At 39.2% G+C, this 27,972-nt stretch overlaps 1 protein-coding gene across 1 annotated transcript; it reads right to left on the bottom strand.

Moving 5' to 3' along the window:
• Window positions 1-446: 446 nt before the first annotated feature.
• Window positions 447-27,972, bottom strand: LOC140521193 (chemokine-like factor). Its single transcript, XM_072635926.1, has 4 exons — window positions 27,740-27,972; window positions 22,955-23,113; window positions 15,464-15,562; window positions 447-851 (listed from the first exon to the last, which is right to left on the bottom strand). The coding sequence occupies exons 1-4, from the start codon at window positions 27,875-27,877 to the stop codon at window positions 525-527; spliced, it is 723 nt and encodes a 240-aa protein (XP_072492027.1). The 5' UTR covers window positions 27,878-27,972; the 3' UTR covers window positions 447-524.

Here is a 27,972-nt window from a genome sequence, read left to right as displayed (position 1 = left end):
AATCCTCTTCATAAAAGGATTTGTTCTGTAACACCTGGACTCAGTCAAAAGGCTGAACTCAAGGACATGTGACCTCATAGCTGAAGGTTCCCCACCTCTAGACTAGAGGTTTCTTCCAGTTCTTTATGGCAGTGGATAGGAGACATTCAGCTGCTTTTTAGCTAAACAGCCTTCCCCATCTTGTCATTTTGAAAATGAGGAAACTGAGGCCCAGAAAAAGTAAGGGAATGGTCCAAGGTTACCCAAATAGATAAATCCTAGAGCCACAACTTGACCTCCAGTCCTCTGATTCCTAAAACCAATGTAATCTATCCACAATTACAAGGTACCTAGTTTACCCCACTTCTTTCAACATTTTGAAAACTCTTCCCTAACCAGAAACTATTCCTTCTAAAATTTAAGGGGAAATCTTTCTCAAAAGAAAGAAAGGAGGACAGAAGTGTTCGTATGTTTTGCAAGCAATGATTATTAAGCGTTTTGAACCATAGTTCTGAAAACTGACAACCCTGGAAGGGCTGCCCTGTTCACTTTGCTGGTGCAGGTTGCGTGGCTGATGATGCAGCCGCTGGTGCAGGCTGCGTGGCTGTTGGTGCAGGTTGCGTGGCTGATGATGCAGGCGATGGTGCAGGTTGCGTTGCTAATGGTGGAGGCGGCATTACTGATGCCATTGCCAACGCTATCACCTTCGACACTTCTTCTGCTGCTGCTTCCTTCTCCATAGCTTCTTTTTTCTTTTCTCTTAATACTAATAGCTGTTCTTTCAATTCCATCTTCCATTTTTTATACCATATTCTGCCTCCTTGGCAAGGCACCTCAAGGAAACACAGACCCGCAGAGATAAAACAACAGGCCTGGAAAAGAAAAAAAAAGTTCTGCTGTAGCCATTCCTAAGAGGCCCACATGACATTGGGGATTCTGTGGAATATCAGCGCTTGATGGAAGCTACACTTCTGAGGTGGAGACTTTAATGTAGGAAGGAGGGAAGGTCACTGGATTTGGCATTTCATAGATTTAAGAATTTGGGAATTGGTAGAGACCTTAGAATCTTCTATTTTAACCTCTTCATTTTTATTTATATTAATTATTCATTTTGTTGTTGTAAGGGTAAGGGTTAATTGACTCAATAACCTCTCGCCATCCCCACTTAAAGTAAATCTAAAGATATTTTATACCCTGACACTTATATCAAGTGACAACACCCCTTTTTAATCAGTCAATTAAAGGTATTAAACTAGGGAGGAAAAGAGTCATTTTGAAAGAAGTGATATGCGACTGATCATTGGAAGAAATCGTATAATGGTAGGACATATATTGGAATTGGCTGACAAGTGGTGACATTTACATATGCAAATCAGAACATCAGAAAATAAGATGGAATAATGAGAATGAGTGATTAAATAAACAAAAGAACCCCAATAATGCAAATGATTGTACATTTTTCTTAGAGATTAGTTACCAATTAACTCCATCCCCAAGGATTTGCATATTGACTTTAAAAAAGAGTGCCTACTTTGAATTTATTTCATGCTCTTTCTGAACTTTCTGGACAGTTGTAGAACCTATATTTGTTACTGCTATATTGTTGCAGTCAGTATGTATATTTTTGTTTTGATTCTGCTTTCTTCACTTGACATTATTTCATGTTAGTCTTGTCATATTTGAGTCTCATCTTTTTCTATATGAAGAAAATGAAATGCAGAAAAATTGCTTGCCCATGGTTGCACAGCTAATTAAGTGCCAGCGGTAGACTTTGAACTCACATCTTTCTGACTTTAAGTCCACTATGCTACCTCTCACAAATGTGTGTATGTATTGTGCATGTATTTGTATACAACACACATATACACAGATGAGTGCATAGGTGTATACATACGTATACATGTATATACATAGATATTATGTATTTGTAATAATCCCAAACTGGAAACAAATTGATTGTCATTGGGAATTGCTCCATGATAATAGTATGTGTTGTATTGTATGAATATGTGCATATATATAGATACACATAATCCATACACATATGTGCATACACATAATACATATGCACATGCTATTATCATTGGGTCATTCCCAATGACAACTAGTTTGTTTCCAGTTTGGAATTATAACAAATAGTGTCGTTAAAAATATTTTTATGTAAATAGGTCTGTTTTTCTAGGCAATAACCCCCTTGAGGTATGGGAGAACTGGGATCACTAGGTCAAATGTCTATGTATTTTTGTAACTCTTATTCTATCTATATCTATCTATTCTATCTTATTCTATAATTCCACATCACTTTTCAAAAAGGATGATCTAATTCATATCAGCAGTGGTATGACTGTTCAGCCACAGATGCATAAGCACTGAATTATGTCATATTAGGCTCCTAGTAGACTTAGAGGTAGAAGAGACTTTAGAGGCCATCTAAACTAGCTTCATCATTTTACAGATAAGAAAATTGAGATTAAAAGAAAAAGAGGTTAAATGACTTTTCCAAAGTCATAGCTAATAAGTGATAGAACTGGGATTATTTTTGCCAATTTGATGGGTGGCAGGTGGAATCTCAGAATCACTTCAACTTGCTTTTTTCTTATTATTAGAGAGTGTGAACAATTTTTCAAGGGGTAGCTGATAATAGATACTTCTTTCAAGAACTGTTTGTCTGTATTCTTTGACCACTGAAGAATAGTTTTTGCATTTTGTTAATTCCCTGTATACCTGGATGTCAGATTTTTTATCAGGGGAGTGTAATGCGGTGTTTTTCATTTATTTCTTTCCCTTATTCTGGATGTACTGGTTTATATTGTACAGAGGTTTACACACATGATTATATGTATGTGTGTATACACATACACATATATATATTTGGGGCTGCAAATGTTCCCTCAAAGAAAGTGGCATGGGGCCTGGCTAATTTCCATTTGTCCCAACACAACTTCCCCCTGTACCAGATAATCCCTCTTCCTGCTGCTACCTCATTTCTGCTGGTTTGCTTCAAAATTCAGCTCAAATCTTACCTTATGTAGGAATGTAAGCTCATTCTTTGTACTGGTATCCCCAGCCCTTAGTATAGTGCCTGGCATTCAACAGGCATTTATTAAATGCTGGTTGATTGAATGAGGCCTTTCATTGTCTTCCCCACTGCCAGAGCCTTCCTTCTGAGATTACCTTCCATTTACACTGTGTATGTACACACTTGTTTCCATGTTCTCTTTCTCATTAGACTATAAATTCCTTAAGGGCAGGAGCTATGGTTGTTTTTGTTTTTTTTTTTTTTGCTTTCTTTGTGTAGCATATATATATGTGCCCATGTAGGTTATGTGTATCAATATTGGTTTCTCTTAAATGTGGCTCCCAGAGAGGCAAGAATACATATCACTAGAGTTTTCTTCACTCCCCCTTATCCAAGTGAGACATCATTCCTGTGAGGGGGGAGCAAGAGGTTGGTCCCAAGAGGCTGGCCAATCTGCTTTCCTCTGGCTAGAGTTATATCTAGACACTTCTCTAAATATTGGTAGTCTAGGAAAAATACTTTCTAAGTCCAAACCACTCTTCCGATCATATCCCTTGAACAGGAGATAAAAAGCTCTAAGCAATAAATCCAAAAGCATGGCTTCCTTCCCACTAAATTCTAGTTCCACAAAGACTATCATACACAGCCATTTATTCAGTAAAATACACCCATTTATTCAAGCTGATTGTAAACAAAAATCAGAGAAGGTGACTTGGCAATCTTTTGCATTGCTTTCTATGTCCTTTCTGGCTATCTTTAGGATTGATTATATGGATTGCCAATTAAGTGTGTGTAAGTTGTTCATTTTGACAGGTCTTGGGAAGTTTTCTGCTATGTCTTGGATTCAATCCTCCCAGCATGCAGCAAGACTGTTTAATGTTATCCTACTGATAAGTTGCTGCCTTGGTCCCCCTAACAGTCTTTAACTTCCACTGTTCTTCTGACCTTTATGGGATGATTACATGCTATTTCTTTGACAACCTGGACTATTTTTCTCTTCTTTCTATATCCCCCAATGCTTAGCACAGTGCTTTATGTAAACAGTTAATGCTTCAATCATTCCTTCCTTCCTTCTTTCCTTCCTTCCTTCCTTCTTTCCTTCCTTCCTTCCTTCCTCCCTTCCTTTCTTCCTTCCTTCCTTCCTTCCTTCCTTCCTTCCTTCCTTCCTTCCTTCCTTCCTTCCTTCCTTCCTTCCTTCCTTCCTTCCTTCCTTCCTTTTTTCTTCCAGTTAACTGCAACTTCCTCCTTTTTACTAGTTTCATTTATAGTAAGTCAAAATAAGGCATGATTGAACTCCTCCAGTGGAATGTCTATTCATGGTCATTGGACAAGGCTCTCACATTTAGAGTACCAGCAGACAAATGAAAGTTTATTAATGGTCCAAAAATGGTGTGATTCTTAGCACCCTCTGTTCCTTTCTCCGGCCTATCATGTCAGCCCACTTCTGATTAATCTACCAAGTGGCCAACCTTCTACAGATAAAACTTTCCATACTTAGCTAGGCTGGTTTTTGGAAAACAGATTCAGTCTATTCTTGTGGCAACATACCTACACCTGTACTTGATCCCATCCCTTTCTGTGTTCTCCAGCAGATTGCTTCCTCACTGCAATCTTCTTATTCTCTAAACTATCATTTCTCCTTAGCTACTGATTTGCTTCAGTACTACTACTACTAAGTTCAGACACCCCCAGGTCTCTCCCATCCTTTTAAAAATTGTATCATCCCTTAAAATGGGGCCTCCCTGAGGGAAGCAGAAGAATGACAGGAAGCAGTATATCCACAAAACTGCTCCAGGCTCCCAAACTCCTCCCTATCTAGAAAAGGCACCAGACTGAATCCTAAGGGGGAAACCCAGAAAAAGATACTGCAAGTCATTTATCCAGTCTACAATAGGAACACAGACAGGGAGGTCTTTGGACACTGGGAACTGGGTCAGACTAGGAGCACAATACCTGCAAACAGTCCAGCACCTAAGGATAGATGTGCACCAGGGCAAGAGGAGCCAAACTGGAGCCATTACACCTGCGATGGGGACACAGGTGTAAACTGGCAGCTTTGTCACCCATTACCCAATTCTGGGTCACAGATCTGTGGCAGAATGAGAAGGGGTGGTGTTAGGGATAGGGAGGCCATGGGGCCGTGTACCAAGTGTAACTTCAATCCCAAAGCCCATTGGCATGGGGTTCTCTCCTCAGTGGTGGAGGTGAATATCCTGCACATGCATGAGGGGGCCATGTACAGTTGGTGAGACTGGGACAGAAGTAGGTCTTCATTCCTTTTTGTGCTCCAGAGTCACTTTGATTTCTTCAAGTCTCTTTGGGCTTTGTGGTCACTTTAGGCAGTCCTTGCTTACATTTTTGTGAGAAGATGGAAGAGACCACACCTACTTCAGGTTACTGAAGGCAGTAACCAATATGGGAGGAGCTGGGACTAGACACTAAATCATAACTTTGATACCAGGTCATAACTTAGAATACTATTACCTAAGAAAATCAAAACAAGAATATCGTGACCTCTCTGTGATTGGGACATGCTCAGTACACAAACTTATGTTTGGGCATAACATTGGATTAACTCCCAACTAAGCAGAAAACTAAAAATGTCCACCAATCAGTAGTGATGCACTCTCTAGCTCCTCCTGCATTTGTTTTCTATAATTATGATGGGGATTTTTAGGGTTCTTCGTGGGGATCCACTAAACTGTCTGGCTACCACCTCTGACAGAAGATTGCACAGTTTTCTAAGTACTCATAATGATTGATTAATTTACTACCTATAATCAATCTAGAGATACTTGGCCTCTTACTTTGTATCAAAAGAACACCTCACAGTTATAAGTACATGGAGGTACATGGTTCCCCAACCAGGGGAATTCCAGACCTTACAGGCAGGAATTAAGGTCTCCATTGGAAAAGGGTAGGATCAGATAAGTTGGAGATATCACACAATGACACACCATGCCACATGTCAGAGGACAGCTATTGAATCACATGAGGCATGCTGCACAACAAAGAAAAAAGTTTCTAAGCTGGCAGTGGTGTAGCTCAGACCCCAGGCATAGATCAAGGACTCATTTCCAGCATCAGACTACAGAGGACAGGAATCCTAGGTCAAAGGGGAGCCTTCAATTCTGCCACTCAGGACCAACAGAGATTTCCAGCTGGCTGTTAGAGGATTTCTATTCTCCCTCAGACCCAAAGTCAGACCAGGAACTTGCAGATTCAAGACCAGAAGGGAAGCAATTAGACTTTGTCCTAGATCAGATCACTCTGAGAGCATTGAAAACTTAAGGGTACCCAGACTGTCTGTGAGATTCTAGAATAACCGAACACTCAGTACCTCATGAAAGCAGCAGCAGGACTAGTCCAGACTTTCCCCCCAAAAGTGAGGCAAAGCCTCACCCTAACATCAAGTCTGAAGTCAAGAAGTAGCTTGCAAAAATAAAAACCACACTACAATGATATGTATAGTGTGTGTGTGTGTGTGTGTGTGTGTGTGTGCGTGCGTGTGTGTGTGTGTGGCAGAGATACTTTTGGCCAGAGGCCCAAAAGAAGAGAATGACTCCAAAATATCTACAAGATAAACCTCAGAGAAAAACAGAGCTTGGGCAAAATTTCATCTAGAATTCCTGGAAAAGAAGAAGTAAGAGTTTATAAAAGAGTTAAGAAATGTTTTTGTAAATGAAATGAGAATGCTTGAGGAGAAAAAAATTGGAAAAGAAATGAGAACTATGGGAGAAAGACTTGCAAAGCCAATCAACAGCTTGGCACAAGGAGTACAGAACTTTGCCCAAGCAACAAACTTCCTGAAAATCAGGATGAACCAAGTACAAGCCAAGGACTCTGTGAACAAACAAGAAATATTAAAGCAGTGCCAAAAGAATAAAAATATAGAAGAAAATGGACCATTACTGTGGCAAGGCAATCCTTTTATATCTTCCTAATTGAAGCCCTAACTCACTCACTACAGTGACTTTTTACAAACCTATTCATTCCTCTCAAATCTCCCATGGTTCCCAACCCTCTCAGCTGAGGACTTTGCCTTGATTCCAAAGTAAGAGGCCAAGTGTCTCTAGATTAGAGATTTAACTGAAAAAATTGAGGCCCAATGTCCTATTCTCATCTTACATTACTCAGGTACCTTCCACACTATCTCCTCATTCATCCCCATCTTGAATAATGAGGTGGCCTTTCTCTTTTCCAAGGTAAACTCCTCTCTGAGCAAAAGTGATCCTATTCTATTGTCTCCTCTAGGAGATTGCACTTTCTATCATCTCCACTCTCTTGTCTTTAATCTCTCCTCATCTATTGGTTGCTTTCCTGTTGCCTACAAACACATGCATATTTCCCCCATCCTCAAAAAACCTTCACTTGATCCATTCTTCCCTATTAGTTATCATCCTATATCCTTCCTGTTTTGTCTAAACTCCTTCAGACTGCCTACAGTAGTTACTTCCATTTTGTTTCCTCTCAACTTTCTTTAACTCTCTACAGTCTGCAACCAACTTGATTATTCAGCTGAAATTGTTTTCTCCAATGTTACTAATCATCTCTTAAAATCTAGATCTCTAATCTAATTATGTTTTTCCTCAATTTTTATTTATTTTGACCTCTTGGAAGGGTGTGTGTGTGTGTGTGTGTGTGTGTGTGTGTGTGTGTGTTCGTTCTTCGTTGCCAAAGAATACCTTGCCATTAGAGAAATAATGACATGACTTGCATCTGACTTTGTTTTGAGTGAGGGAGGGCTGTGCCGGTCACCAGCCTCACTTCTCCTCCAAAGCCATCTGAATTCAGTGACCAGATATTCATCAGGATGACTGGAGATGACCCAGGATGAGGCAATTGAGGTTAAGTGACTTGCCCAAGGTCACACAGCTAGTGAGTTTCAAGTGTCTGAGGTGAGATTTGAACTCAGGTCCTCCTGACTCCTGTACTGGTGCTCTATCTACTGCACCACCTAGCTGCCTCTATTGGAAGGGTGTGGTACTATTGATCACCATCTTCTCTTTGGCACTCTCTACTTCTAGGTTTTTCTGACACTGCTTTCTCCTGGTTCTCCTCCTACCTGTTTAACCATTCCTCATTCTCCTTTACTAGATCTTCATCCAGGTCACATCCACTAATTGTGGCCATTCCAAAGTGCTTTGTCCTGGGTCCTCTTCTCTTATCCTTTTATACTAGGGGTGGAGAACCTGCAGCCTCAGCACTATTTCACTTGGTGATCTCATCAGTTCCCATGGATTCCACTCTCATCTCTATGCATGTGATTTTTAGATTTGTCCAGTCCTAATCTTTAACCTGATCTCCAGTCTTCTATCTCCAACAGCTCATTAGACATTTTCAGTGGGTTTTTTTTTCATGTTTCCATTTTCATGTTTCATAGCCATCTTAACTTTCTTATTACTGTGGAGAGTATCATCATCCTCTCAGTTATCTAGGCTTGAAACCGAGGTCTTATCCTTTTTCCTCTCTCTTACCTTACATATTCAATGAATTGTGAATTCCTGTAATTTATACCTTTGTAATATCTCTGGTATCTTGCCCCTTGTCTTTTCTCACACTGTTACCACCCTGCTGCATTCCCTCATCCACTCATACCTAGACCATTGTAATAGTCTGCTGGTTGGTCTCCCTGCTTCAAGTTTCTAACCAATTCAGTCCATCTTCCATTTAGCTGTTAACCTGATCTTCCTTAAGCACAGGTCTTACCATGTCATCCCTCTTTACAATAAGCTCTTTGTATTTGAATTGCATCTTTTGTGTTTGGTTCCCACCCCACCCCCCGCCCCATCTTGGGCAACTGAGGAACATCCCAAGATGGTCATATTTAGGTTTGGAAGTGATATGACATTGAGAGGTCCAGACCTCCATGATCAAATATAAAATCCTGTTTGACTTTCCATGACCAGACCCCTTTCTATTTTTCCATTCCTCATATACCTAAACACTCTTGCCACATATTCTGTGATCCAGTGACACTGTCCTCCAACAAGTCACTTCTCCCAGCTCCAAGTGCTTTCACTGGTTGTCTCTCATGCCTGGGACTCTCTCCCTCCTTTTCTCCCATCCTAGCTTCCCTGACTTCCTTTAAGTCTCAGTTAAAGCCTTTCCTAGCCCTCCTGAATCTTAGTACCTTCCCTTCAATATTGTCTCTAACTTACCTTGTATATATCCTGTCTGTACTTAGCTATTTGCATGTTATTTCCCCACTCTTGTCTTTGAGAACAGGGATTATTTTATGCTTTCTTGGTGTCTCCAATGTTTAGCACAGAGCCTACTGGTAGGCTCTTAATAAATACTAGTTGTATGGAAATATGTTTTGTGTGATTGCACATGCATAACCCATATCAAATTCTTTTGCCTTCTCAGTGAAGGGAGGGAGGCAAAGGAGGGAAGGAGAGAATTTGGAACTCAAGTTTCAAAAAAACCAAATGATAAAATTTGTTTTTGCAGGTAATTAGGGAAAAATGAAATGTTAAATAAAAAAACTATTTGATTGACTTGAAGCTATCTCCCTAAAACTCTCTCCTCTTTCTTAGCCAAACACCTTGAAAAGGTCTTCTATATTCACTGCCTCCACTTCTTAATCATTCACTCGTATCTCAACGCTTTGCAATATAGCTTACCCTCATCACTCAATTAAAATTGTTGTCTCCAAAGTTACCAATGATTTCTTAATTTCCAAATCCAATGGTCTTTTCTCAGTTCTTATTCTTAGCCAATTCATTGCATTTGACCCTCTTGACCATACTGTCCTTTGGGATGCCCTCTCCTTTCTGAGTTTTGTGAAGCTCCTTTTTTCTGGTTCTCCTACCTGACTGCTTCTTGGTGTCCTTTGCTGGCTTATGATCCATAAGGAGTGGATGTCCTGCCAAGTCATGTCTGGGTTCTTCTTCGCACTACATTGCATTAGTAAACTTCCTCATCAGCCCTCATGGGTTAACTGTCATCTCTATGCAGATGACTCATATTTAAACATACACACACAATTATATTTCTTTGTATAGAAATATACCAATATTCAGCCCAGCCTCTCCCTTGAGCTCTAAGACATTTCAGACTAGATATCCTAGTGGCATCTCAAATTCAACATGTCTAAAACTGAATTTGTCATCTTTCCCTCAAAACCACATTTTCCTATTTCTCCTGAAGGGGGAAGAGAATAAGCATTTATTAAGTACCTATTTATCAAGTGCCAGGCACTGTGCTAAGCACATTCATTCTCACAACAATCTTTGAAGATGGGTGCTGTTATTATCTGCATTTTATAGTTGGAGAAACTGACAGAAAGAGGTGAAGGGTCAAACAGCTAGTAAGCGTTTTGAGGTCAGATTTGAACTCAGTATCACCATCTTTCCACCTCCTAGGTTCATAACTTTGGCATTGTCTTCAGCCTCTCATTCTCCACTGTACATATTCAATCACCTACCAAATGTTGCCATTCATGATTTCTCTTGCATTTGATCCCTATTCTCCACTCATACAGCCACTGTCTAGGTTCAGGCCCTTATCTCCACTGGACTAGATTATTGCAACAGCCTCCTGAGTGATCTTTCTGCCTCAAGTCTCTCACCACTCTAGTTCATCCCACATGCTGCTGCCAAAGTAATTTGCCTGTAGAGCAAATCTGAGCATTGTTGTTCAGTGTGTCTAATTCTTCATGATCTCATTTGGGGTTTTCTTGGCAAAGATATTGGGGTGGTTTGCCATTTCCTTCTCCAGTCCATTTTATAGATGAGGAACTGAGACAGATGAACTATCCTGCTGATAAATCCTGTGGAGTTCTTGTTTTTTGTTTAGTAGCTTCTGAATTTCTCCATCTTTTCATCAAACCAGACTTGATGTTTGCAAGTATTCTGGCCCAGATGAGTAAATGCAGTGCTGTATACCAAATCTTTGAAAGTTTTCTACTCCTTTTCTGCTCCACTGTTGGCAACCATGTGATGGTTCCACTTTCCCTTCAAGTTAGCAAAAAACTTTCCTGCTCAGAGAAGTGCTCTAATCTGTTGACATTAAGTCTTCTGGTAGTTGTCTTGCCTGGGGGCTACTGCTTTTGTTGAATGCAAATACTTAGCTTGGAGAGGATAAGTCTATGATCAATCCAGTACTCTGTACCATATATTGCCTTCATCACACATCCTGTTTGTCTCTTCTCTTTACAATGGTATAGTCTGTTAAATGCCAACATTTGCTGTGAGGGTGCAATTTTGAAAATCAAGTAAGAGAAGTAGACTAAATATTGGGAAGAGAAATGAGAGTGATGCAAGAAAATTATGAAAAACAAATCAACTACTTGCTAAAAGAGACCTCAAAAATGCTGAAGAAAATAACACTGTAAAAAATAGACTAACCCAAATGATAAAAGAGATCCAAAAAGCCAATGAGACGAATGCTTTAAAAAGCAGAATTAGCCAAATGGAAAAAGAGGTTCAAAAGCTCAATGAAGAAAATAGTTCTTTAAAAATTAGGATGGAACAGATGGAAGCTAATGACTTTATAAGAAACCAAGAAATCACAAAACAAAGCCAAAAGAATGAAAAAATGGAAGATAATGTGAAATATCTCATTGGAAAAACAACTGACCTGGAAAACAGATCCAGGAGAGACAATTTAAAAATTATGGGACTACCTGAAAGCCATGATCAAAAAAAGAGCCTAGACATCATCTTTCATGAAATTATCAAGGAAAACTGCCCTGAGATTCTAGAACCAGAGGGCAAAATAAATATTGAAAGAATCCACTGATCACCTCCTGACAGAGATCCAAAAAGAGAAAATCCTAGGAACATTCTGGCCAAATTCCAGAGTTTCCAGGTCAAGGAGAAAATATTGCAGGCAGCTAGAAAGAAACAATTCAAGTATTGTGGAAATACAAGCAGGATAACACAAGATCTAGCAGGTTCTACATTAAGGGATCGAAGGGTGTGGAATAGGATATTCCAGAAGTCAAAGGAACTAGGACTAAAACCAAGAATCACCTACCCAGCAAAACTGAGTATAATATTTCAGGGGAAAAATTGGTCTTTCAATGAAATAGAGGACTTTCAAGCATTGTTGATGAAAAGACCAGAGCTGAAAAGAAAATTTGACCTTCAAACACAAGAATCAAGAGAAGCATGAAAGGGTAAACAGCAAATAGAAATCATAAAGGACTTACTAAAGTTGAACTATTTACATTCCTACATGGAAAGACAATATTTGTAACTCTTGAAACTTTTTCCAGTATCTGGGTAGTTGGTGGGATTATACACACACACACACACACACACACACACACACACACACATACTCACACACACAGACAGAGTGAACAGGGTGAATTGAATTGGATGGGATCATATCTTAAAAAAAATGAAATTAAGTGGTGAGAGAGAAATATATTGGGAGGAGAAAGGGAGAAATGGAATGGGACAAATTATCTCTCATAAAAGAGGCAAGTAAATGACTTTTCAGTGGAGGGAAAAAGTGGGGAGGTGAGAGAAAAAACATGAAGCTTACTCTCATCACATTCGACTAAAGGAAGGAATAAAATGCACACTCATTTTGGTATGAAAACCTTTCTTACAATACAGGAAAGTGGGGAAGAAGGGGATAAGCAGGGTGGAAGGGATGATGGAAGGGAGGGCAGTGGGAGGAGGGAGCAATTAGAAGTCAACACTCTTGGGGAAGGACAGGATTAAAAGAAAGAATAGAAGCAATGAGGGGCAGGATAGGATGGAGGGAAATATAGTTAGTCTTACACAACACGACTATTATGGAAGTCATTTGCAAAACTCCACAGATATGGCCTATATTGAATTGCTTGCCTTCCCAAAGGGAATGGATGGGGAGGGAGGGATGAAGAGAAGTTGGAACTCAAAGTTTTAGGAACAACTGTTGAGTATTGTTCTTGCAACTAGGAAATAAAGAAATACAGGTAATGGGGTATGGAAAGTTATCTTGCCCTACAGGACAAAAGAGAAGATGGAGATAAGGGAAAGAAGGGATATTAGAAGGGAGGGCAGATTGGTGATAGGGACAATTAGAATGCTCAGTGTTTTGGGGTTGGGGGAGGGGAGAAATGGGGAGAAAATTTGGAACCCAAAATTTTGTGGAAATGAATGTTGAAAAGTTAAATAAATTAATTTATATATAAAAAAGAAATTATCAAGAAAAACTGCCCTGATATTCTAGAACCAGAGGGTAAAATAAATATCGAAAGAATCTACTGATCACCTCCTTAAAGAGATCCCAAAAGGAAAACTCCTAGGACTATTGTAACCAAATTCCAGAACTCCCAGGTCAAGGAGAAAATATTGCAAGCAGCCAGAAAGAAACAAATTGAGTATTGATAACACAAGATCTAGCAGCTTCTACATTAAGGGATATCAGGGCTTGGAATATGTTATTCCAGAAGTTAAAGGAACTAGGATTAAAACCAAGAATCACCTACCCAGCAAAACTGAGTATAATACTTCAGGGAAAAAAGTAGTCATTCAATGAAATAGAGAACTTTCAAGCATTCTTGATGAAAAGACCAGAGCTAAATAGAAAATTTGATTTTCAAACACAAGAATCAAGAGAAGCATGAAAAGGTAAACAGGAAAGAGAAATCATAAGGGACTTACTAAAGTTGAACTGTTTACCTTCCTACATGGAAAGATAATATTTATAACTCTTGAGATGTTTTTCAGTACTAGAGTAGTTGAAGGAATTATATACATATAGACAGAGGGCACAGGGTGAGTTGAATAGGAAAGGATGACATCTAAAACAAATAAAATTAAGGGATAAGAGAGGAATATATTGGGAGGGAAAAGGGAAAAATAGAATGGGGCAAAGTATCTCTCACATAAAAGAGACAAGAAAAAGCTTTTTCAATGGAAGGGAAGAGAAGGGAGGTGAGAGGGAAAAAGTGAACCTTACTCTCATCACATTTGACTTAAGGAGGGAATAACATGTGTGCTCAATTTGCTATGAAACCCTCTTACATTACAGGAAAGTAAGGGAGAAGAGGAGAAGGGAGGAGGATGATAGAAGGGAGGGCAAATGGGAGGAGGGCATAATTAGAAGTAAATACTTTTGAGGAGGGATAGGATTAAAAGAGAGAATAGAATAAATGGAGGGCAGAATAGGATGGAGGGAAATATAGTTAGTCTTCCACAACATGACTTTTATGGAAGTCTTTTTCATAACTACACATGTATAACATATATCTAATTGCTTGTCTTCTCAGTGGGGATGAGTGGGGAGAGAGAAAGGAAGAGAAATTGGAACTCAAAGTTTTAAAAACAAATGTTAAAAATTGTTTTTACATGCAACTGGGAAATAAGATATACAGGCCATTTATAGGGTATTGTCCTCCTAGAAAATCGAGGGTGTGAGGATAAGAAAAGGGAGGGGTGTGCTAGAAGGGAGGGCAGACTGGGGGATGAGGTAATCAGAATGCATGCTGTCTTGGGGTGGGTGGAGAGGAGAGATGAGGAGAAAATTTGGAACTCAAAATCTTGTGGAAATGAATGTTGAAAATGAAAAATAAATAAATAAATTAGAATTTAAAATAACAAAAGGCAAAAGATAATCACTACCCTCAAAGAGCTCACAATATAATGGGGGAGATGGCAACATATGTACAAACAAACTATATACTATAAAATTAAAAATTTATTTTAATTCTATTTTGCTAAAAGGAAAATTCTGAAAAACAAGTCAGCAGCTTGCTAAAGGAGACCCCCAAAATACTGAAGGAAATAACACCTGTAAGCATGTGCACGTTCCATATTCTGATATGAGTGGAATTATTTCTGCAAAATTTTTTGGTGTTTTGACCACAGGGTGGAATCCACATCTGTTTTGAGGTAAGCAGGTCAGGGTTGGGTGAAGCAAGACAATTTTAGCTTATTTTTTTCTAGCCCCTTCTTCACACCAGGAGGTTAGCAATGCAGTCCTTAAAAAAGACTGCTCAGATACCTAGGGGGCTGCCCAATTCCACTGTTGCTTGTGAGAAGACAACCCTATGCTACAGCTTCACAGGTGAGAGTTACGTTGAGTCAAATGGACACCAAAGGTGGAAAACATTCCTGAAAGGACTCAGTAACCCTCACACCAGAGGTACCAGTCTTTCTTGAACACACCCTATACCCCCTGCTCCCATACCACGTTATTTTTAACAACTTCATATGTATTTGTACTATTTACTTATTTATTGTACTTGTCACTCCCATTAGAACCCAAGCTCCTTGTGAGCAGACATTATTTCTTTCTTTGTATCTGCATCCCCAGCCCATAAGGATAAATACCTGTTACATGATTGATTGAGGTAACTTCTCCATCCAATATACCTTGCAGCTATCAGAACTTAGCTGATTCAAAAAAATCAGCAAAGAATTTTACAAATGATACAAAAACTAGTATTATCTTTCTTTTCCAAAATGATTTGAATTCTGATGTAATATGGAGAAAACAAGTCAGAAGAGCTCTACTTACAGCTCCACTTATGATGTACTCATCTGTTCCCTCTTCCCAGAGAACCAGGATGCCAATAATTATAAGGAAACCCGCAGTGAGTAAACAGTTCAAAATATCCTGTAATGCAGAGAAGATAACAGTATTATAAGTGATAGGTACTGATCTATTACTTGATACTACCATCCTTTCAGGCACCCAGATTCACCACCTGAGAGTCATCTTAATAGTTTTTCCTACAATTTGTTATTTATTAACATTTTTCTTTTTTAAATTTTGAATGCCAAATTCTCTCCCTCCTTCTCACTGCCTCCCCCACTCACTGGAAAGGTGAGTGATGTGATATCAATTATACATGTGAAATCATTCAAAACATTTTCATATTAGTCATACTTCAGTTTGTACTCATTGTTCATCAGTTCTTTCTCTAGAGGTGGATAGTATTTCTTCATCATGAATCTTTTGGAATTGTCTTGGGCCATGCTTCCCAGTCACCAATGGGGTGAAGCAGGGCTGTGTGCTTGCTCCCATGCTTGTTAGCACGATGCTTTCAGCCATATTGTCAAATGCTTTCAATGAGAATGAACACAGCATCAAGGTCAGCTACTGCATTGATGATAAATTCTTCAACTTGAAAAGGCCACAAGCCAACATCAAAGTGGAGGGAGTGTTGGTGCATGATTTTCTGTTTACAGATGATTGTGCACTCAATGCAACCTCTGAAGCTAAGATGCAACAAAGTATGGATCAATTCTTTGCTGCCTGTGCTAATTTTGGCTTAGTAATTAACACCAAGAAAACACAGGTGCTCCATCAGCCACCACCACACCATTCATACATGGAACCATCTGTTACAACAAATGGAGAAGTTTTGAATGCAGTGGATAAGTTCACTTACCTAGGTATTGTACTTCCCAGGGATGTGCACATAGACAATGAGGTTGATGCATGCATTGCCAGAGCTAGCTCAGTGTTTGGGAGGCTCCAAAGAAAAGTATGGGAGAGAAGAGGTATTAGACTGACTATCAAACTGAAGGTGTACAGAGCTGTTGTGCTGACCTCATTGTTGTATGTATGCCTGTGAAACCTGGACAGTCTACCAGCATCATGCCAGGAAACTGAATCACTTCCATTTGGACTGTCTTAGGAAGATTCTGAGGATCCCCTGGCAGGATAAGTTACCAAATACTGAAGTCCTTGCTTGAACTAAACTGACAAGCATTCAAACTATGCTTCAGAGAGCATGACTCTGATGGGCTGACCATGTTGTTTGAATGCAAAACATACGCTTGTCAAAAAGACTGTATTATGGAGAACCCATACAGGGCAAGCATTCACCTGGTGGTCAGAAAAAGCAATACAAGGACACTCCCAAGGTCTTGCTTAAGAACTTTGGAATTGTGTGATATGGGAAAAACTGGCACAGGGTGGCTCAGCATGGCATATCCACATCAGAGAAGGTGTTATGCTGTATGAGCAAAGCAAAATTGAAACAGCTCAAAGGAAATGCAGGATATACAAATTTAGAGTGTTGGGATTGGAAGCTCAATTCCGTGTGGACGGTCTCGGGCGGGTAAAAGTGGGACTTCTAAATCTTAGAGTCTTACGAGGCCCTCCATGAACAGCGGGGGTTCGAGAAGGTCAGACTGAGCTAGCTCGGCTGCTCGGGTATTTCCGCCTCTCCCCGGGAGATACGTGATGGGTGGAGTCTCCCTGCCCTCGAGATTGTCCCGGATTGGAGCACACCTAGTTACCTAACAGCACGGTATTGAGATGCAAACTGTGTGGCTGAAGGTTAAGTAGGATTGAGGAAGCCTGAAAGCTCTCTTAGCACGTGAGGAGCCAAAGAGGACAGTAGGCTCCGCTCTTTTCTTTCCTCTCTCCCTTCCCCCTCTCTCCCCGCTTGTACTTCTACTTCCAATCCCTTAAGCTTAGCCTCCTTAGGAAATCTCCCCCTCTTCCTCCTAAGGAAGACCCCCCTGCACTTGTAACCTGGACCCTGAAATAAAGCTCAACCCCTGTTCGACTCTGGAACGTCCTTTCTCTCATATGTTTATCCGGTTTGGCCAACTGAAGACCTGGGACAGGTAAGAAAGACTCGGGTAGCCCAATACAGGCCTCTAGGCCTGGCATTAGAGTATCAATCCCAAATGTTCACACAGACTATTTGTGCTAGACCTGTGGTAGAGCATTCCGAGCTCATATTAGTCTGATCAGTCACAAATGGACACATTGAAACTTGACTCTAGCACAGTGATGTCATTTTGGTCCTCTTTGAGAACAAAGGACAACCAGGGACATTATATTGATCAGAATAGCCAAGTCTTTCATAATTGATCATCATTACAACATTGCTGTTAAAATGCACAATGATCTCCTAATTCTTCTCATTTCACTTTGCATAGTTCACAGAGGTCTTGCCATGTTTTTCTGAAGCCACACCCCCTCATCATTTCTTATAGCACAATAATACTCCATTGCAATGATATGCCACAACTTATCCATCCATTCCCCAATTGATGAGCATCCCATCAGTTTCCATTTATTTGCCATGGCAAAAAGAACTGTTGTAAATATTTTTGAATATATAAGTCTTTTTCCTTTTCTTTTTATCTCTTTGGGATACAGACCCATTTGTGGTATTTCTGGGTCAAGGGGTATGCACAAATTATTCTCCAGAATGGTTGGGCCAGGTCACTACTCCACCAGCAGTTCATTAGTGCATCTATTTTCCCCTTATTCCTTCCAGCATTTATTATTTCTGATAGGAGTGGAATGGTACCTCAAAGTTATTTTAATTTGCATTTCTATAATCGATAATAATTTAGAGCATTTTTATATGACCATAGATAGCTCTGATTTCTTCTTCTGAAAATTCTGTTTATATTCTTTGACCATTTATCAAATGGGGAATGGCTGTTTTTTATAAATTTGACTCAGTTCCCTACATATTTGAGAAATGAAACATTTATCTGAGAAACCTGCTGTAAAAAATTTTTATATTCATTGTCTGTGGTACCTTTTTATCAAAATGTGGTTTTCCTTTTCTCTTTTAATTATGGTCTATTTTTTGCTTTCTCTTTGTCTGAGATAGTGATTACTACCCCTGTCTTTTTTACTTCAGCTGAAGTATATTAGATTCTGCTCCAGTCCTTTAATTTTAACTCTGCAAGTGTCTATTTCAAACGTGTGTCTTGTAAACAACATATTGTTGGATTCTACATTCTAATTCTGTTTCTGCTACCTGTTTCTGTTTTGTGGATGAGTTCATCTCATTTACATTCATGGTTTCGATTACTATTTCCCTCCACCACATTTTCTTGTATTTCTTCTCTTTTTTTTATCTTGTCCCTCCTCAAAAATCTGTTTTATTCTAACCCGTCTCCCTTAATCTGTCCTCCCTTTTCTCATACCTTTTCCCCTTTCCTTTACTCCCTTGCCATTCTATTTCCTTATTGGATAAATTACATTTCTCTGCCCAACTGAGTATGTATATATATATATATATATATATATATATATATATATATATATATACATGTATATACACATATATTTCTCTTTTTGAATCAATTCTGATGAGAATGATGTTCAAGTATTGCCCACCCTCATTTCCCTCTTTATTGTAGAAGCTCTTCCTTTTTTGCTGAGAAAATTTCCCCATTCTACCTCTCCCTTTTCCCTTCTCTTAGAGCATCCCTCTTTCTTACCCCTTTACTTTTTTGGAGATCATTCCAACATAATGGATTCCCACCTCTGCTCTCTATATTACCCCCTTTTAACTGCCCTAATTATGATAAAGTTCTTGGGAGTTACATGTATCATCTTCTCACACAGAAATGCCAATAGTTACCTTTATTGAATCCATTATGATTACTCTTCCATGTTTACCTTTTTATGCTTCTCTTGAGTCTTCTGTTTAGCTCTGGTCTTTTTATCAGATATGCTTGAAAGTGCTCCAATTAGATGTCCATTTTTTTCCCCTTGAAGGATTACCCTCCGTTTTGCTGGATAGGTTATTCTTGGTTGCAATTCTAGCTCCTTTGCCTTCCAGGAAATCATATTCCAATCCTTCCACTCAGATAACTTGGAAGCCACTAAATCTTGTGTGATCCTACGATTCCATGATAATTGAATTGCTTCTATCTGACTGCTTGCAATATTTTCTCTTTGACCTGGGAGTTCTGGAATTTGGCTATAATATTCCTAGGAGATTTTATTTTGGACTCTCTTTGAGGATATGATTAGTGAATTCTTTCAATGTCTATATAACCCTCTTGTTCTAGGATACCATGGCAGTTTTCCTGGATAATTTCTTAAAATATGATATCTAGACTCTTTTTTTGATCATGACTTTAAGGTAGTTCAATAATTTTTAGATGATCTTTTCTTGATTTATTTTCCAGGTCAGTTATTTTTTCTGATGAGCATTCTTTTGATTTTGTTTTATTGTTTCTAGTTTTCTCATGGAGTCATTAGCTTCCACTTTCCATTTCTAATTTTTAAGGAATTATTTTCTTCAGTGAGTCTCTTTTTCCATTTAAAGGTGTTATTTCCTTCAGTATTTTTTGTATGCCTCTTTTACTGAGCTGTTAATTCTCCTTTCATTATTTTCTTGCATCATTCTCATTTATTTTTCCAATTTTTACTCTACCACTCTTATCTCTTTAGCTGTTCCAGCAATTCTTTTTGGGTTTGGGTCCAATTAGCATTATTCTTTTGAGGCTTTGTAACTGTTTTCACATTATTGTCTTCTTCTGAGTGTCTTGGTCATCCTTGTCACTATGGTGGCTTTTTATGGGCAAATTTTTTTTTTGTCATTTGTTCATTTTTCCAGTCTACTTTTGACTTTGAACTTTTTGTTAAAGTTGGGATCTGCTTATTGTGGGATAGGGGGGCACTATCCCAAACTTCAGGAATTTTTGTACTTCTGTTTTCGAGTAGTCCTGGGGGGTCTGCAAGTTTTTGAAGCTTTCAAGGTGGTGTGATCCTGGAAGGGGTATGGTCACTGCTCTCCTGGTCTGTACTCTGGTCTTTACCCATGACAGGCCCCTGGTCCCCTATAGCTGCAAGGTCTAGCACTGCTCTTTGCTTTGGTACAGTGAATAGGGCCTCTGCTCCCTAGTGAATGACTACCAGTGCTCCTCTCTTTCCTGGAACTATGACTCAGAATTGCATATAGGAAATAGAGTTGTCAATAAGCATCAGCTGTACCCAGGGCCAGCAAAGGGTATACTGTAATCTCTTTCTGACCTCTTTACCATCTCTGGGCTGACAGTTCTTGAAGCTGCTGCTGCTGTAGAGGTGGTGACACCTGCTTTTGCTGCTGGAGAGTGTGTTGGCTATAGACAGGCCTCCACCTTGATGCTGCAAGACTTCTATTGACCTCTCATGTTTTCTTAGGCCAGAAAAATGTCTCACCCTAACCTTTTGTTGGCTTTGCTACTCCAAAATTTGATTTGAGGAACTATCTTAAATTATCTTGTTTGGAAGGGAATATTGGGAGAGTTCAGCTGGGTGGCTGCCCATAATTTGCCATTTTCTCTAATCAGTCACATTGATTCTTTCCTCTCACTCTCCAATATTCCACCAGATGATAAGGCTTCTTAAGGCTACCTTCATACCATCTTGAGCATTCTTCACTCACAAAACCCATTATCCCTAGTATCAGGTACCTAGGTGGTACAGTGGATAAAGTTCTGGGGCTAGAGTTAGGATGAACTGTTTTCAAATCCAACCCTGTATACTTACTAGCTGTGTGGCACTGTGTAAGTTATTTAACCTCTATCTGCCTCAGTTTCCTCATCTGTAAATTAGGACAATAATAACACCTACCTCACAGAAGTGTGAGGATCCAATGAGATAATATTTATAAATCACTTAGTACAGTGTCTGGAACTGAGTAGACACTAAATAAACACTTGTTCCCTCCCCTCACTCCTGGACTATTGCACTGCTGCTTGGTCTGCCTCAAGACTCTTCACACTCCAATCCATCTCTCCACCACTCAGTTACCACAGTGATCTTCCCAGTCTTCTCAGGTCTGACCATGTCACCCACCACAAACTCCCTTACTGCCATTCAGTCAACTTCAGTGAATCCCTATTACCTCCAGAATAAAATTTTACATCTTTTTGGCTTTCAAAGCTTTTCATAGCTGGATCCTGTCATACCTTTCCAGTTGTCTTATAGCTTACACCCCTCTACCTACTCTATGATCAGTGACACTGGTCTCCTTTCTGTTTCTGGCTCCAGACACCCCATCTCCTGACTCTGGGTATTTTCTCTGGCTATCCCTCATGCCTGGAATGCTCTTCCTCCTCATCTTCACCTTTTGACTTCTCTGGTTTCCTTCAAATATCAGTTAAGATCCCACCTGCTACAGGAAGCTTTTCCTATGACCTCCTTTAAAAAGAATTTTTACTTCTAAAAATATTTTATTTTATTTTCAGTTCCAGATTCTCTCCTTATCCGTTTTCTTTCCCCATACACTGAGAAGGCAAGATAAACAAAATTCACTACAAGTATGTATAGTCATGCAAAAGCCCACATTAGCCATATTGAAAGAAAGAAAGACAGGATGGGAGGAAGGAGGAAAGAAAGGAAGGAAGGTAGAAAGAAAGAGAAGAAAATAGTCTTCAAGCTACACTCTGTGACCATTAACTCTCTATTTGGAGGTGGACAGCATGTTTCATCATGAGTCCCTTTGGAACTGCAGGTGGTTATTTTGTTAATCAGAGTTACTAAGTCTTTCAAAGCTGATCATTTTTGCAATATTCTTGTTACTATGTAGGTTGTTGTCCTGGTTCTGCTCATTTCACTTTGCTTTAGATCGAAGTTTTTCTGAAACTATCCCCTTTATAATTTCTTAACAATAGCGCAATAGTATTTCATTACATTCATATACAGTAACTCATTCAGCCTTCTCCAGCTGGTTGGCATCTTCTGTTTGCAATTCTTTGCTGTCACTGATACAGCTATTATAGATATTTTTGTACATATGGGTCCTTTCCTGCTTTCTTTTATCTCTTTAGGGCATAGACTTAGTAGAAATATTGGTGGTGTGCACAACTCAACAGATTTTTGAGCATAGTTCCAAATTGCTTTCCAGAATAATTGGACTAGTTCACAGCTCCACCAACAGTACTTTAATGTACCTACTTTCTGACAGCCCTTCCAGCATTTGTCATTTTCCTTGTCTTAGTCAATTTGATGTATCTAATTTGCATTTCCCTAATTATCAGTAACTTAGAGCATTTTTTTCCCCACATGGCTATCGATAGTTTGGATTTCTTCCTCTGAAAACTGTCTGTTCATATCCTTTACCATTAATCCATTGGGGAAATGGCTTTTATTATTGTAAGTTTGACTCAGTTCTTAATGTGTCTTAAAAACAAAAACTTTATCAGAGAAACTTGTTACAATTTCCCTCCCTACCTGCTTTCCTTCTAGTTTTAACTACATTATTAAATCATAGATCTTACATTTTAACTATAGGTAAGGGATACTTACAAATGCTGGCCACATTATGCACAATAACAAGTGGTTTAGACCTAACACATATATTATAATGAATGACAGAATTATGCAGCATTCCAGTAGCAGGATGGCTATGTAAGATTCATGGGCTGGTGCGATGATAAAGCTGACAGCTGCTCCCAGGACAAAAACCTATAAGAGAAGAGAGAGATTGCATTTAAACTTTTTTGTTACCAACTCTCCCAACATAAAATATGGAATTGAATCAAAACCCAAATAGAGTTAGTAGCTTGGGAACCATTGGGAAGTAGATGGAATATGGGACTGAATAAAGGACCTTGGATTGAACGTAAGGGCCCTAACTCACCAACTTGGGTCCTCCCTTCACTTCTCTGTGTTGTCCTCATCTGTAAAATGGGAATCATAATACTTGTACTTTTTTTCTCCTGGTGTTTAATTTAATTTAAAGTCAGTTTAATCATAATAACACCTTATGATGAAACCTTGAGCAAGTCTCTTCCCCTCTCGGATCCTTAGTTTATCCACTGGCAAAATGAGAAGGTTGGATTACATAACAACAATTGACTTTTAGGTTGTACTTGAAGGTTTGAGAAGTACTTGACTATATGACCTTATTTGATTCCTGTGGTGCCATGAGACAGGTGCTGCTCTTTAGCCCAGAGGAGATGGAGAAGAAGGGAAGTGACGTTCCAGAGTCACACAGCTTGTACAGGTCTGAACTCAGACCTGGATATACCTGATTCTAGGTCCAAAGCTCTTCCTACTACACCATGCGACCTGAGATGCTCATTAAGGTCCCTTTCTGTCATAGCTTTTGATAGTCTATGTTTTGAGGCCCTTTTTCCAGCTCAAAGAGTCATGATTACATGATTTTATGGTTACTGTGCATATATCATGTGTTTATGGTGGCTGCAAATATATCGTTCCCTTCAAGTATGCGCAGTGAGCTCCTACTCCCTTCAAAGTGGGCACAAAATAGCAAAATTTAAAATAAACTGGTTTTTTCCATCTCCCTTTTTTTTCTCAAGAATTTCATAGAACCTTACTCTCATTGGGAATGGGTTAAAGAGAGAACAACATATATGTGTGTGTGTGTGTGTGTGTGTGTGTATAGGTACATAGGTATATATGGGTATTAAAATCTTCTAAATTCAGAAAGAAATACAAGGGCAAGGAGATTGGGGGGGGGGAAGGAGAGAGAGGATAACGGAGGGACTCCTGGAGGGTTGGATAATTTAAGAAATAGGAGGTCAAAGTAGCAGGTAGAAGTAAAATGAAGGAGTAAGGAGGGATACAGTGAATAGGGTGAGAAGGATAATGAGGAAAAATAAGAAAGGGAAAGTATAAAACAAGCAATCATAGCTTAGAGTATTAATGGGATGAATTTACCTATAAAACAGAAATGGATAGCAGATTAAAATTCTGAATTCAGCAATATGTTGCTTTCAGAAAATACAATAAAAATTAGAGATACATACAAAGATAAAATAAAGGGCAAGAGTAGAATTTATTATGTTAAAAAAAAGCAGAGGATAGTAATCATTATCTCACACAAACTAAAATAGATTTAACCAAAAAAGAAAAATGGGGAAACTACACTATGGGTCAGCAACATCATTCAGTATTGTTTTATTTCACTTAAATAATTAGACAGTATAAAATATCTGAGAGTATACCTACCAAAACAGACACAAGAACTATATAAACATAAACATTAAAATACTTTTTTAATACAAATAAAATCAGATCTAAATAACTGGATAATATGTATTTTTCATAGGTAGGTAAAGCCAATATAATTTTGACAATTTTACCTAATTTATTTATTCAATGCCATCCCAATTAAATTACTAAAAAATTATCTTATTGAGTTAGAAGAAAATAATAACAAAAATCATTTGTAAGAATAAAAGGTCAAGAATTTCAAAGAAACCAAAGGAAGAGATGTAAAGGAAGGAGATTCAACAGTATAAGACCTTAACTATATTATGAGGTAAGAGTTGAAGTGTAAAATGAATAATTTTGATTATTTTAAATTAAACATTTCTTGTATAAATAAAACCAATGTAGCCAAGAATAGAAAGAATGCAGAAAATTAGGGAAAAATTTCATATGCATTCTCTCAGATGGGATGTGATTGTGTTAGGATACTGTTGTGGTGTAGGAAATGATGAGCTGGTTAATTTAGAAAAAAACATGTCTCGACTTGGAACTATGAAAGAAGATGCTATTCACCTTCAGAGAAAGAGATGACAAGTGGAAATATGCATAGTACAGTCTTACATATGTGGGTATGAGTGTATATGTATATATATATGTGTATTTATAAATATATATTATATATAATATATATTACATATTATATATATTATTATATATATTATAAATGTATATATATGTGTATATAAATCTAAAATCTGTGTTTAATTGTAGTCTTCTTTATGATAGTTTGGGGAGAAGGGAGGGGAAAAATAAAGTTAAAAGTGCATAGCAGCAAAATAAAGAAAACCTACAAGGAAGTAAAGAAAAGCAGGGTAGCCAGATCCACCGAGAGGCTATTGCAACAGTCCAGATATGAGGTGATGAGAAGCTGTACCAGAGTGGTAGCAGTGTCAGAGGAGAGAAGGGGACATATTGGAGAAATGTTGCAAAGGAGAAATCAACAAGCCTTAGCACCAGATTGAGTATGGGGGAGGGAGTGAGAGATAGTGATGAGCTGAGGATGATTCCTGGGTTTCAAGCTTGAGAGTCTGAGAGGATGGTGTTGCCCTCTACTGTAACAGGTAAGGTAGAAGGATGGAAGGGTTTAGGGGAAAAGATAGAGATTCGTTTTGGAGGTATAGTTTAAGGTGTTTACTGGACATCTAGTTCAAGATATCTGAAAGTTGCTTGGAGGTGTGAGAATGGAAGCTCAGCTGAAAAGTTGTAGCAGGATAGGTAGATCTGAGACTCATCAACATACAGAGGTTAAATGAATCTGTGGGAGCTGATGAGATCACCAAGGGAGGTAGAGGGAGAAGAACATGAACTGAAGAGAAAACTTTGAGGTGCACCTATGTTTGGAGGGCATGTTCTGGAGGAAGATCCAGAGGAAGATCAGAGTAGTCTGATAGGAGAAGAACTAGGAGAGACTGGTGTCCTGGAAAAGAATATAATTTCCTTGAAGGTAACAATTGCATCATTTTCCAATTTTATACCTAATACAGGGTCTTATATCTAATAGGTACTTTTATTGTTGGCTTGATTGAATTGAAATGGACCGATTTTTGACCAGTTAATTTAGTTAAGCAACCAGCAAGTGACTGATCAACTGGTCAAAATAACCCACCCAATGTGGATTTGCAAAGTCACAAAGTCGATTAAGAAAAAAAGACCATTTCTCAATGACTATTGATCTTGGCCTTGGCATGGAGGGAAAGAACCTTGGACTTGAAATCCTAGTACCTAGATTTCAACCTGGACACTGCCACTTACAACCTGTAAAATGAGGAGGTTGGACTTGGTACCCTTCCTCATCTTCAGTCTCTCCCTATCTCCTGGCTCCTTTCTTGCTACCTACAAATATGCCTTATCTCAAACATTTCCTTAAGCCACTAGTGTATATACATATACATACATATATATATATGTATATGTGTATATGCATATGTGTACATATGTATATATATTTTTTCTTCATTTTTAAATTGCTAGAAGGAATTGTCTGCCTACCACCTATTCACATTTCAATCCCAAGCAATCTGACTTCCAGACTCCCATGGTATAAAACCTCACTTCTAAAGGCTGCTGCTGACCTCAATTATTAAATCTGAAAGCCTTTCCTGGGTGTTCATCCTCCTTGACTTCAATTCACTTTTCAAAATTGTTAACCATTTGCTTGCTCCTCCTGGATACACTCTTTCATGAACTTCCAGGTCATTGCCCTGTCCTGGTTCCCTTCCTACTGGACTGACTACTTTCTTCTCAATCTTCTTGGCTAGATCAACATTTATCTCTCATCATTCTACTGTTCCACAATACTTTGTCCTTGTCCCATTTTTCATCTCTTCCTATACTCTTTTGCTTGATAGGCAACCAGTGGGTAAGGGAGTCAGACGTGGAATCAAAAATTCCCAAGGTCAAATCCTAGTTCAGACATTTAATAGCTCTATGACTGTCGCCGAGGTATTGAACCTCTCTGTGATGTAGCCTTCCCAATTATAAAGTTGAGGTGGCAATAGCACCTACCTCCCAGGGTTATTGTGAGATTTTGTGCCTCACTTTGCAAACCTTAAGGTGCTATGTAAATGCTAACTTTTATTGTCTCGTTTGCCGCCTGAGTTCAGTTATTAATTCTATGCAGATTACTCTCAAAGGTACATATCTGGCTTTAGTCTCTCCCTTGAGATCAGCCCTGGATTTCCAACTTCCTGCTGGACAGCTCCCCCTGGATGTCTCATAAGCATCTCAAAAATCACAGATTTTTGGTCGACTCACCCACCAGTTCACTAGCTATGGAATCTCAAGCTAGTTCCTTCCTTCTGGGGGTGGGGGGTTCTTGATTCTCCCATTTACAAAATGAGGTGATTGGATGAGACGATCTATGATATCCCTTACAGCTCTTACTTTCAAAATTGATTAAGAAAGCCCCCTTTCTCCGGGTCTTCGAGTCTCTAAGTCCCGGTCTGGTCCGCTTTCCTTTCTCTTTCCTTGTACCGCCCCACCTTTCCCCAAGTCCCAAACCAGCCTGGGAGCCCCAGGGCGGAGCGGGGCGGGGCAGGACCCGTTGGATCCTATGGGCTCCCAGAGGACGCTCACCAGCCTGACGATCTTCAACATGCCGGGTCCGGAAACTAGGTAACTGAGAGCGGCCACAGTCACCTTGGGGTGCACTTTCAATCGCCCCTCGGCCCGCAGTCTTATCTTAAGTGCCTTGGGCCACTTGAGTTTGTCCATGGTGACGGTTGGAGTGGAGGTGGGCCCAGTTTAGGGCCACCAGTCCGGGAGCGGTAATGAGTGAGAGGCACTGGGTCCCCCCAGCAGCAGCACTT

The sequence above is a fragment of the Notamacropus eugenii genome, chromosome 1 (genome assembly GCF_028372415.1).
Source record: "Notamacropus eugenii isolate mMacEug1 chromosome 1, mMacEug1.pri_v2, whole genome shotgun sequence".
NCBI classification, from domain to species: domain Eukaryota; kingdom Metazoa; phylum Chordata; class Mammalia; order Diprotodontia; family Macropodidae; genus Notamacropus; species Notamacropus eugenii.
Note: the sequence above shows the minus strand (reverse complement) of the source record. Positions and strands in the feature narration are given on the sequence as shown.

What these genes read in the sequence shown, in the direction of transcription:
- LOC140521193 (XM_072635926.1), bottom strand. Translation starts at nt 27,877, where the DNA reads ATGGACAAACTCAAGTGGCCCAAGGCACTTAAGATAAGACTGCGGGCC. An exon ending in TGTTGAAGATCGTCAGGCTG is followed by an intron (nt 23,114 to 27,739) that starts GTGAGCGTCCTC and finishes CTTCTCTTATAG; the next exon opens with GTTTTTGTCCTGGGAGCAGC. An exon ending in AGTACATCATAAGTGGAGCT is followed by an intron (nt 852 to 15,463) that starts GTAAGTAGAGCT and finishes TTTCTTTTCCAG; the next exon opens with GCCTGTTGTTTTATCTCTGC.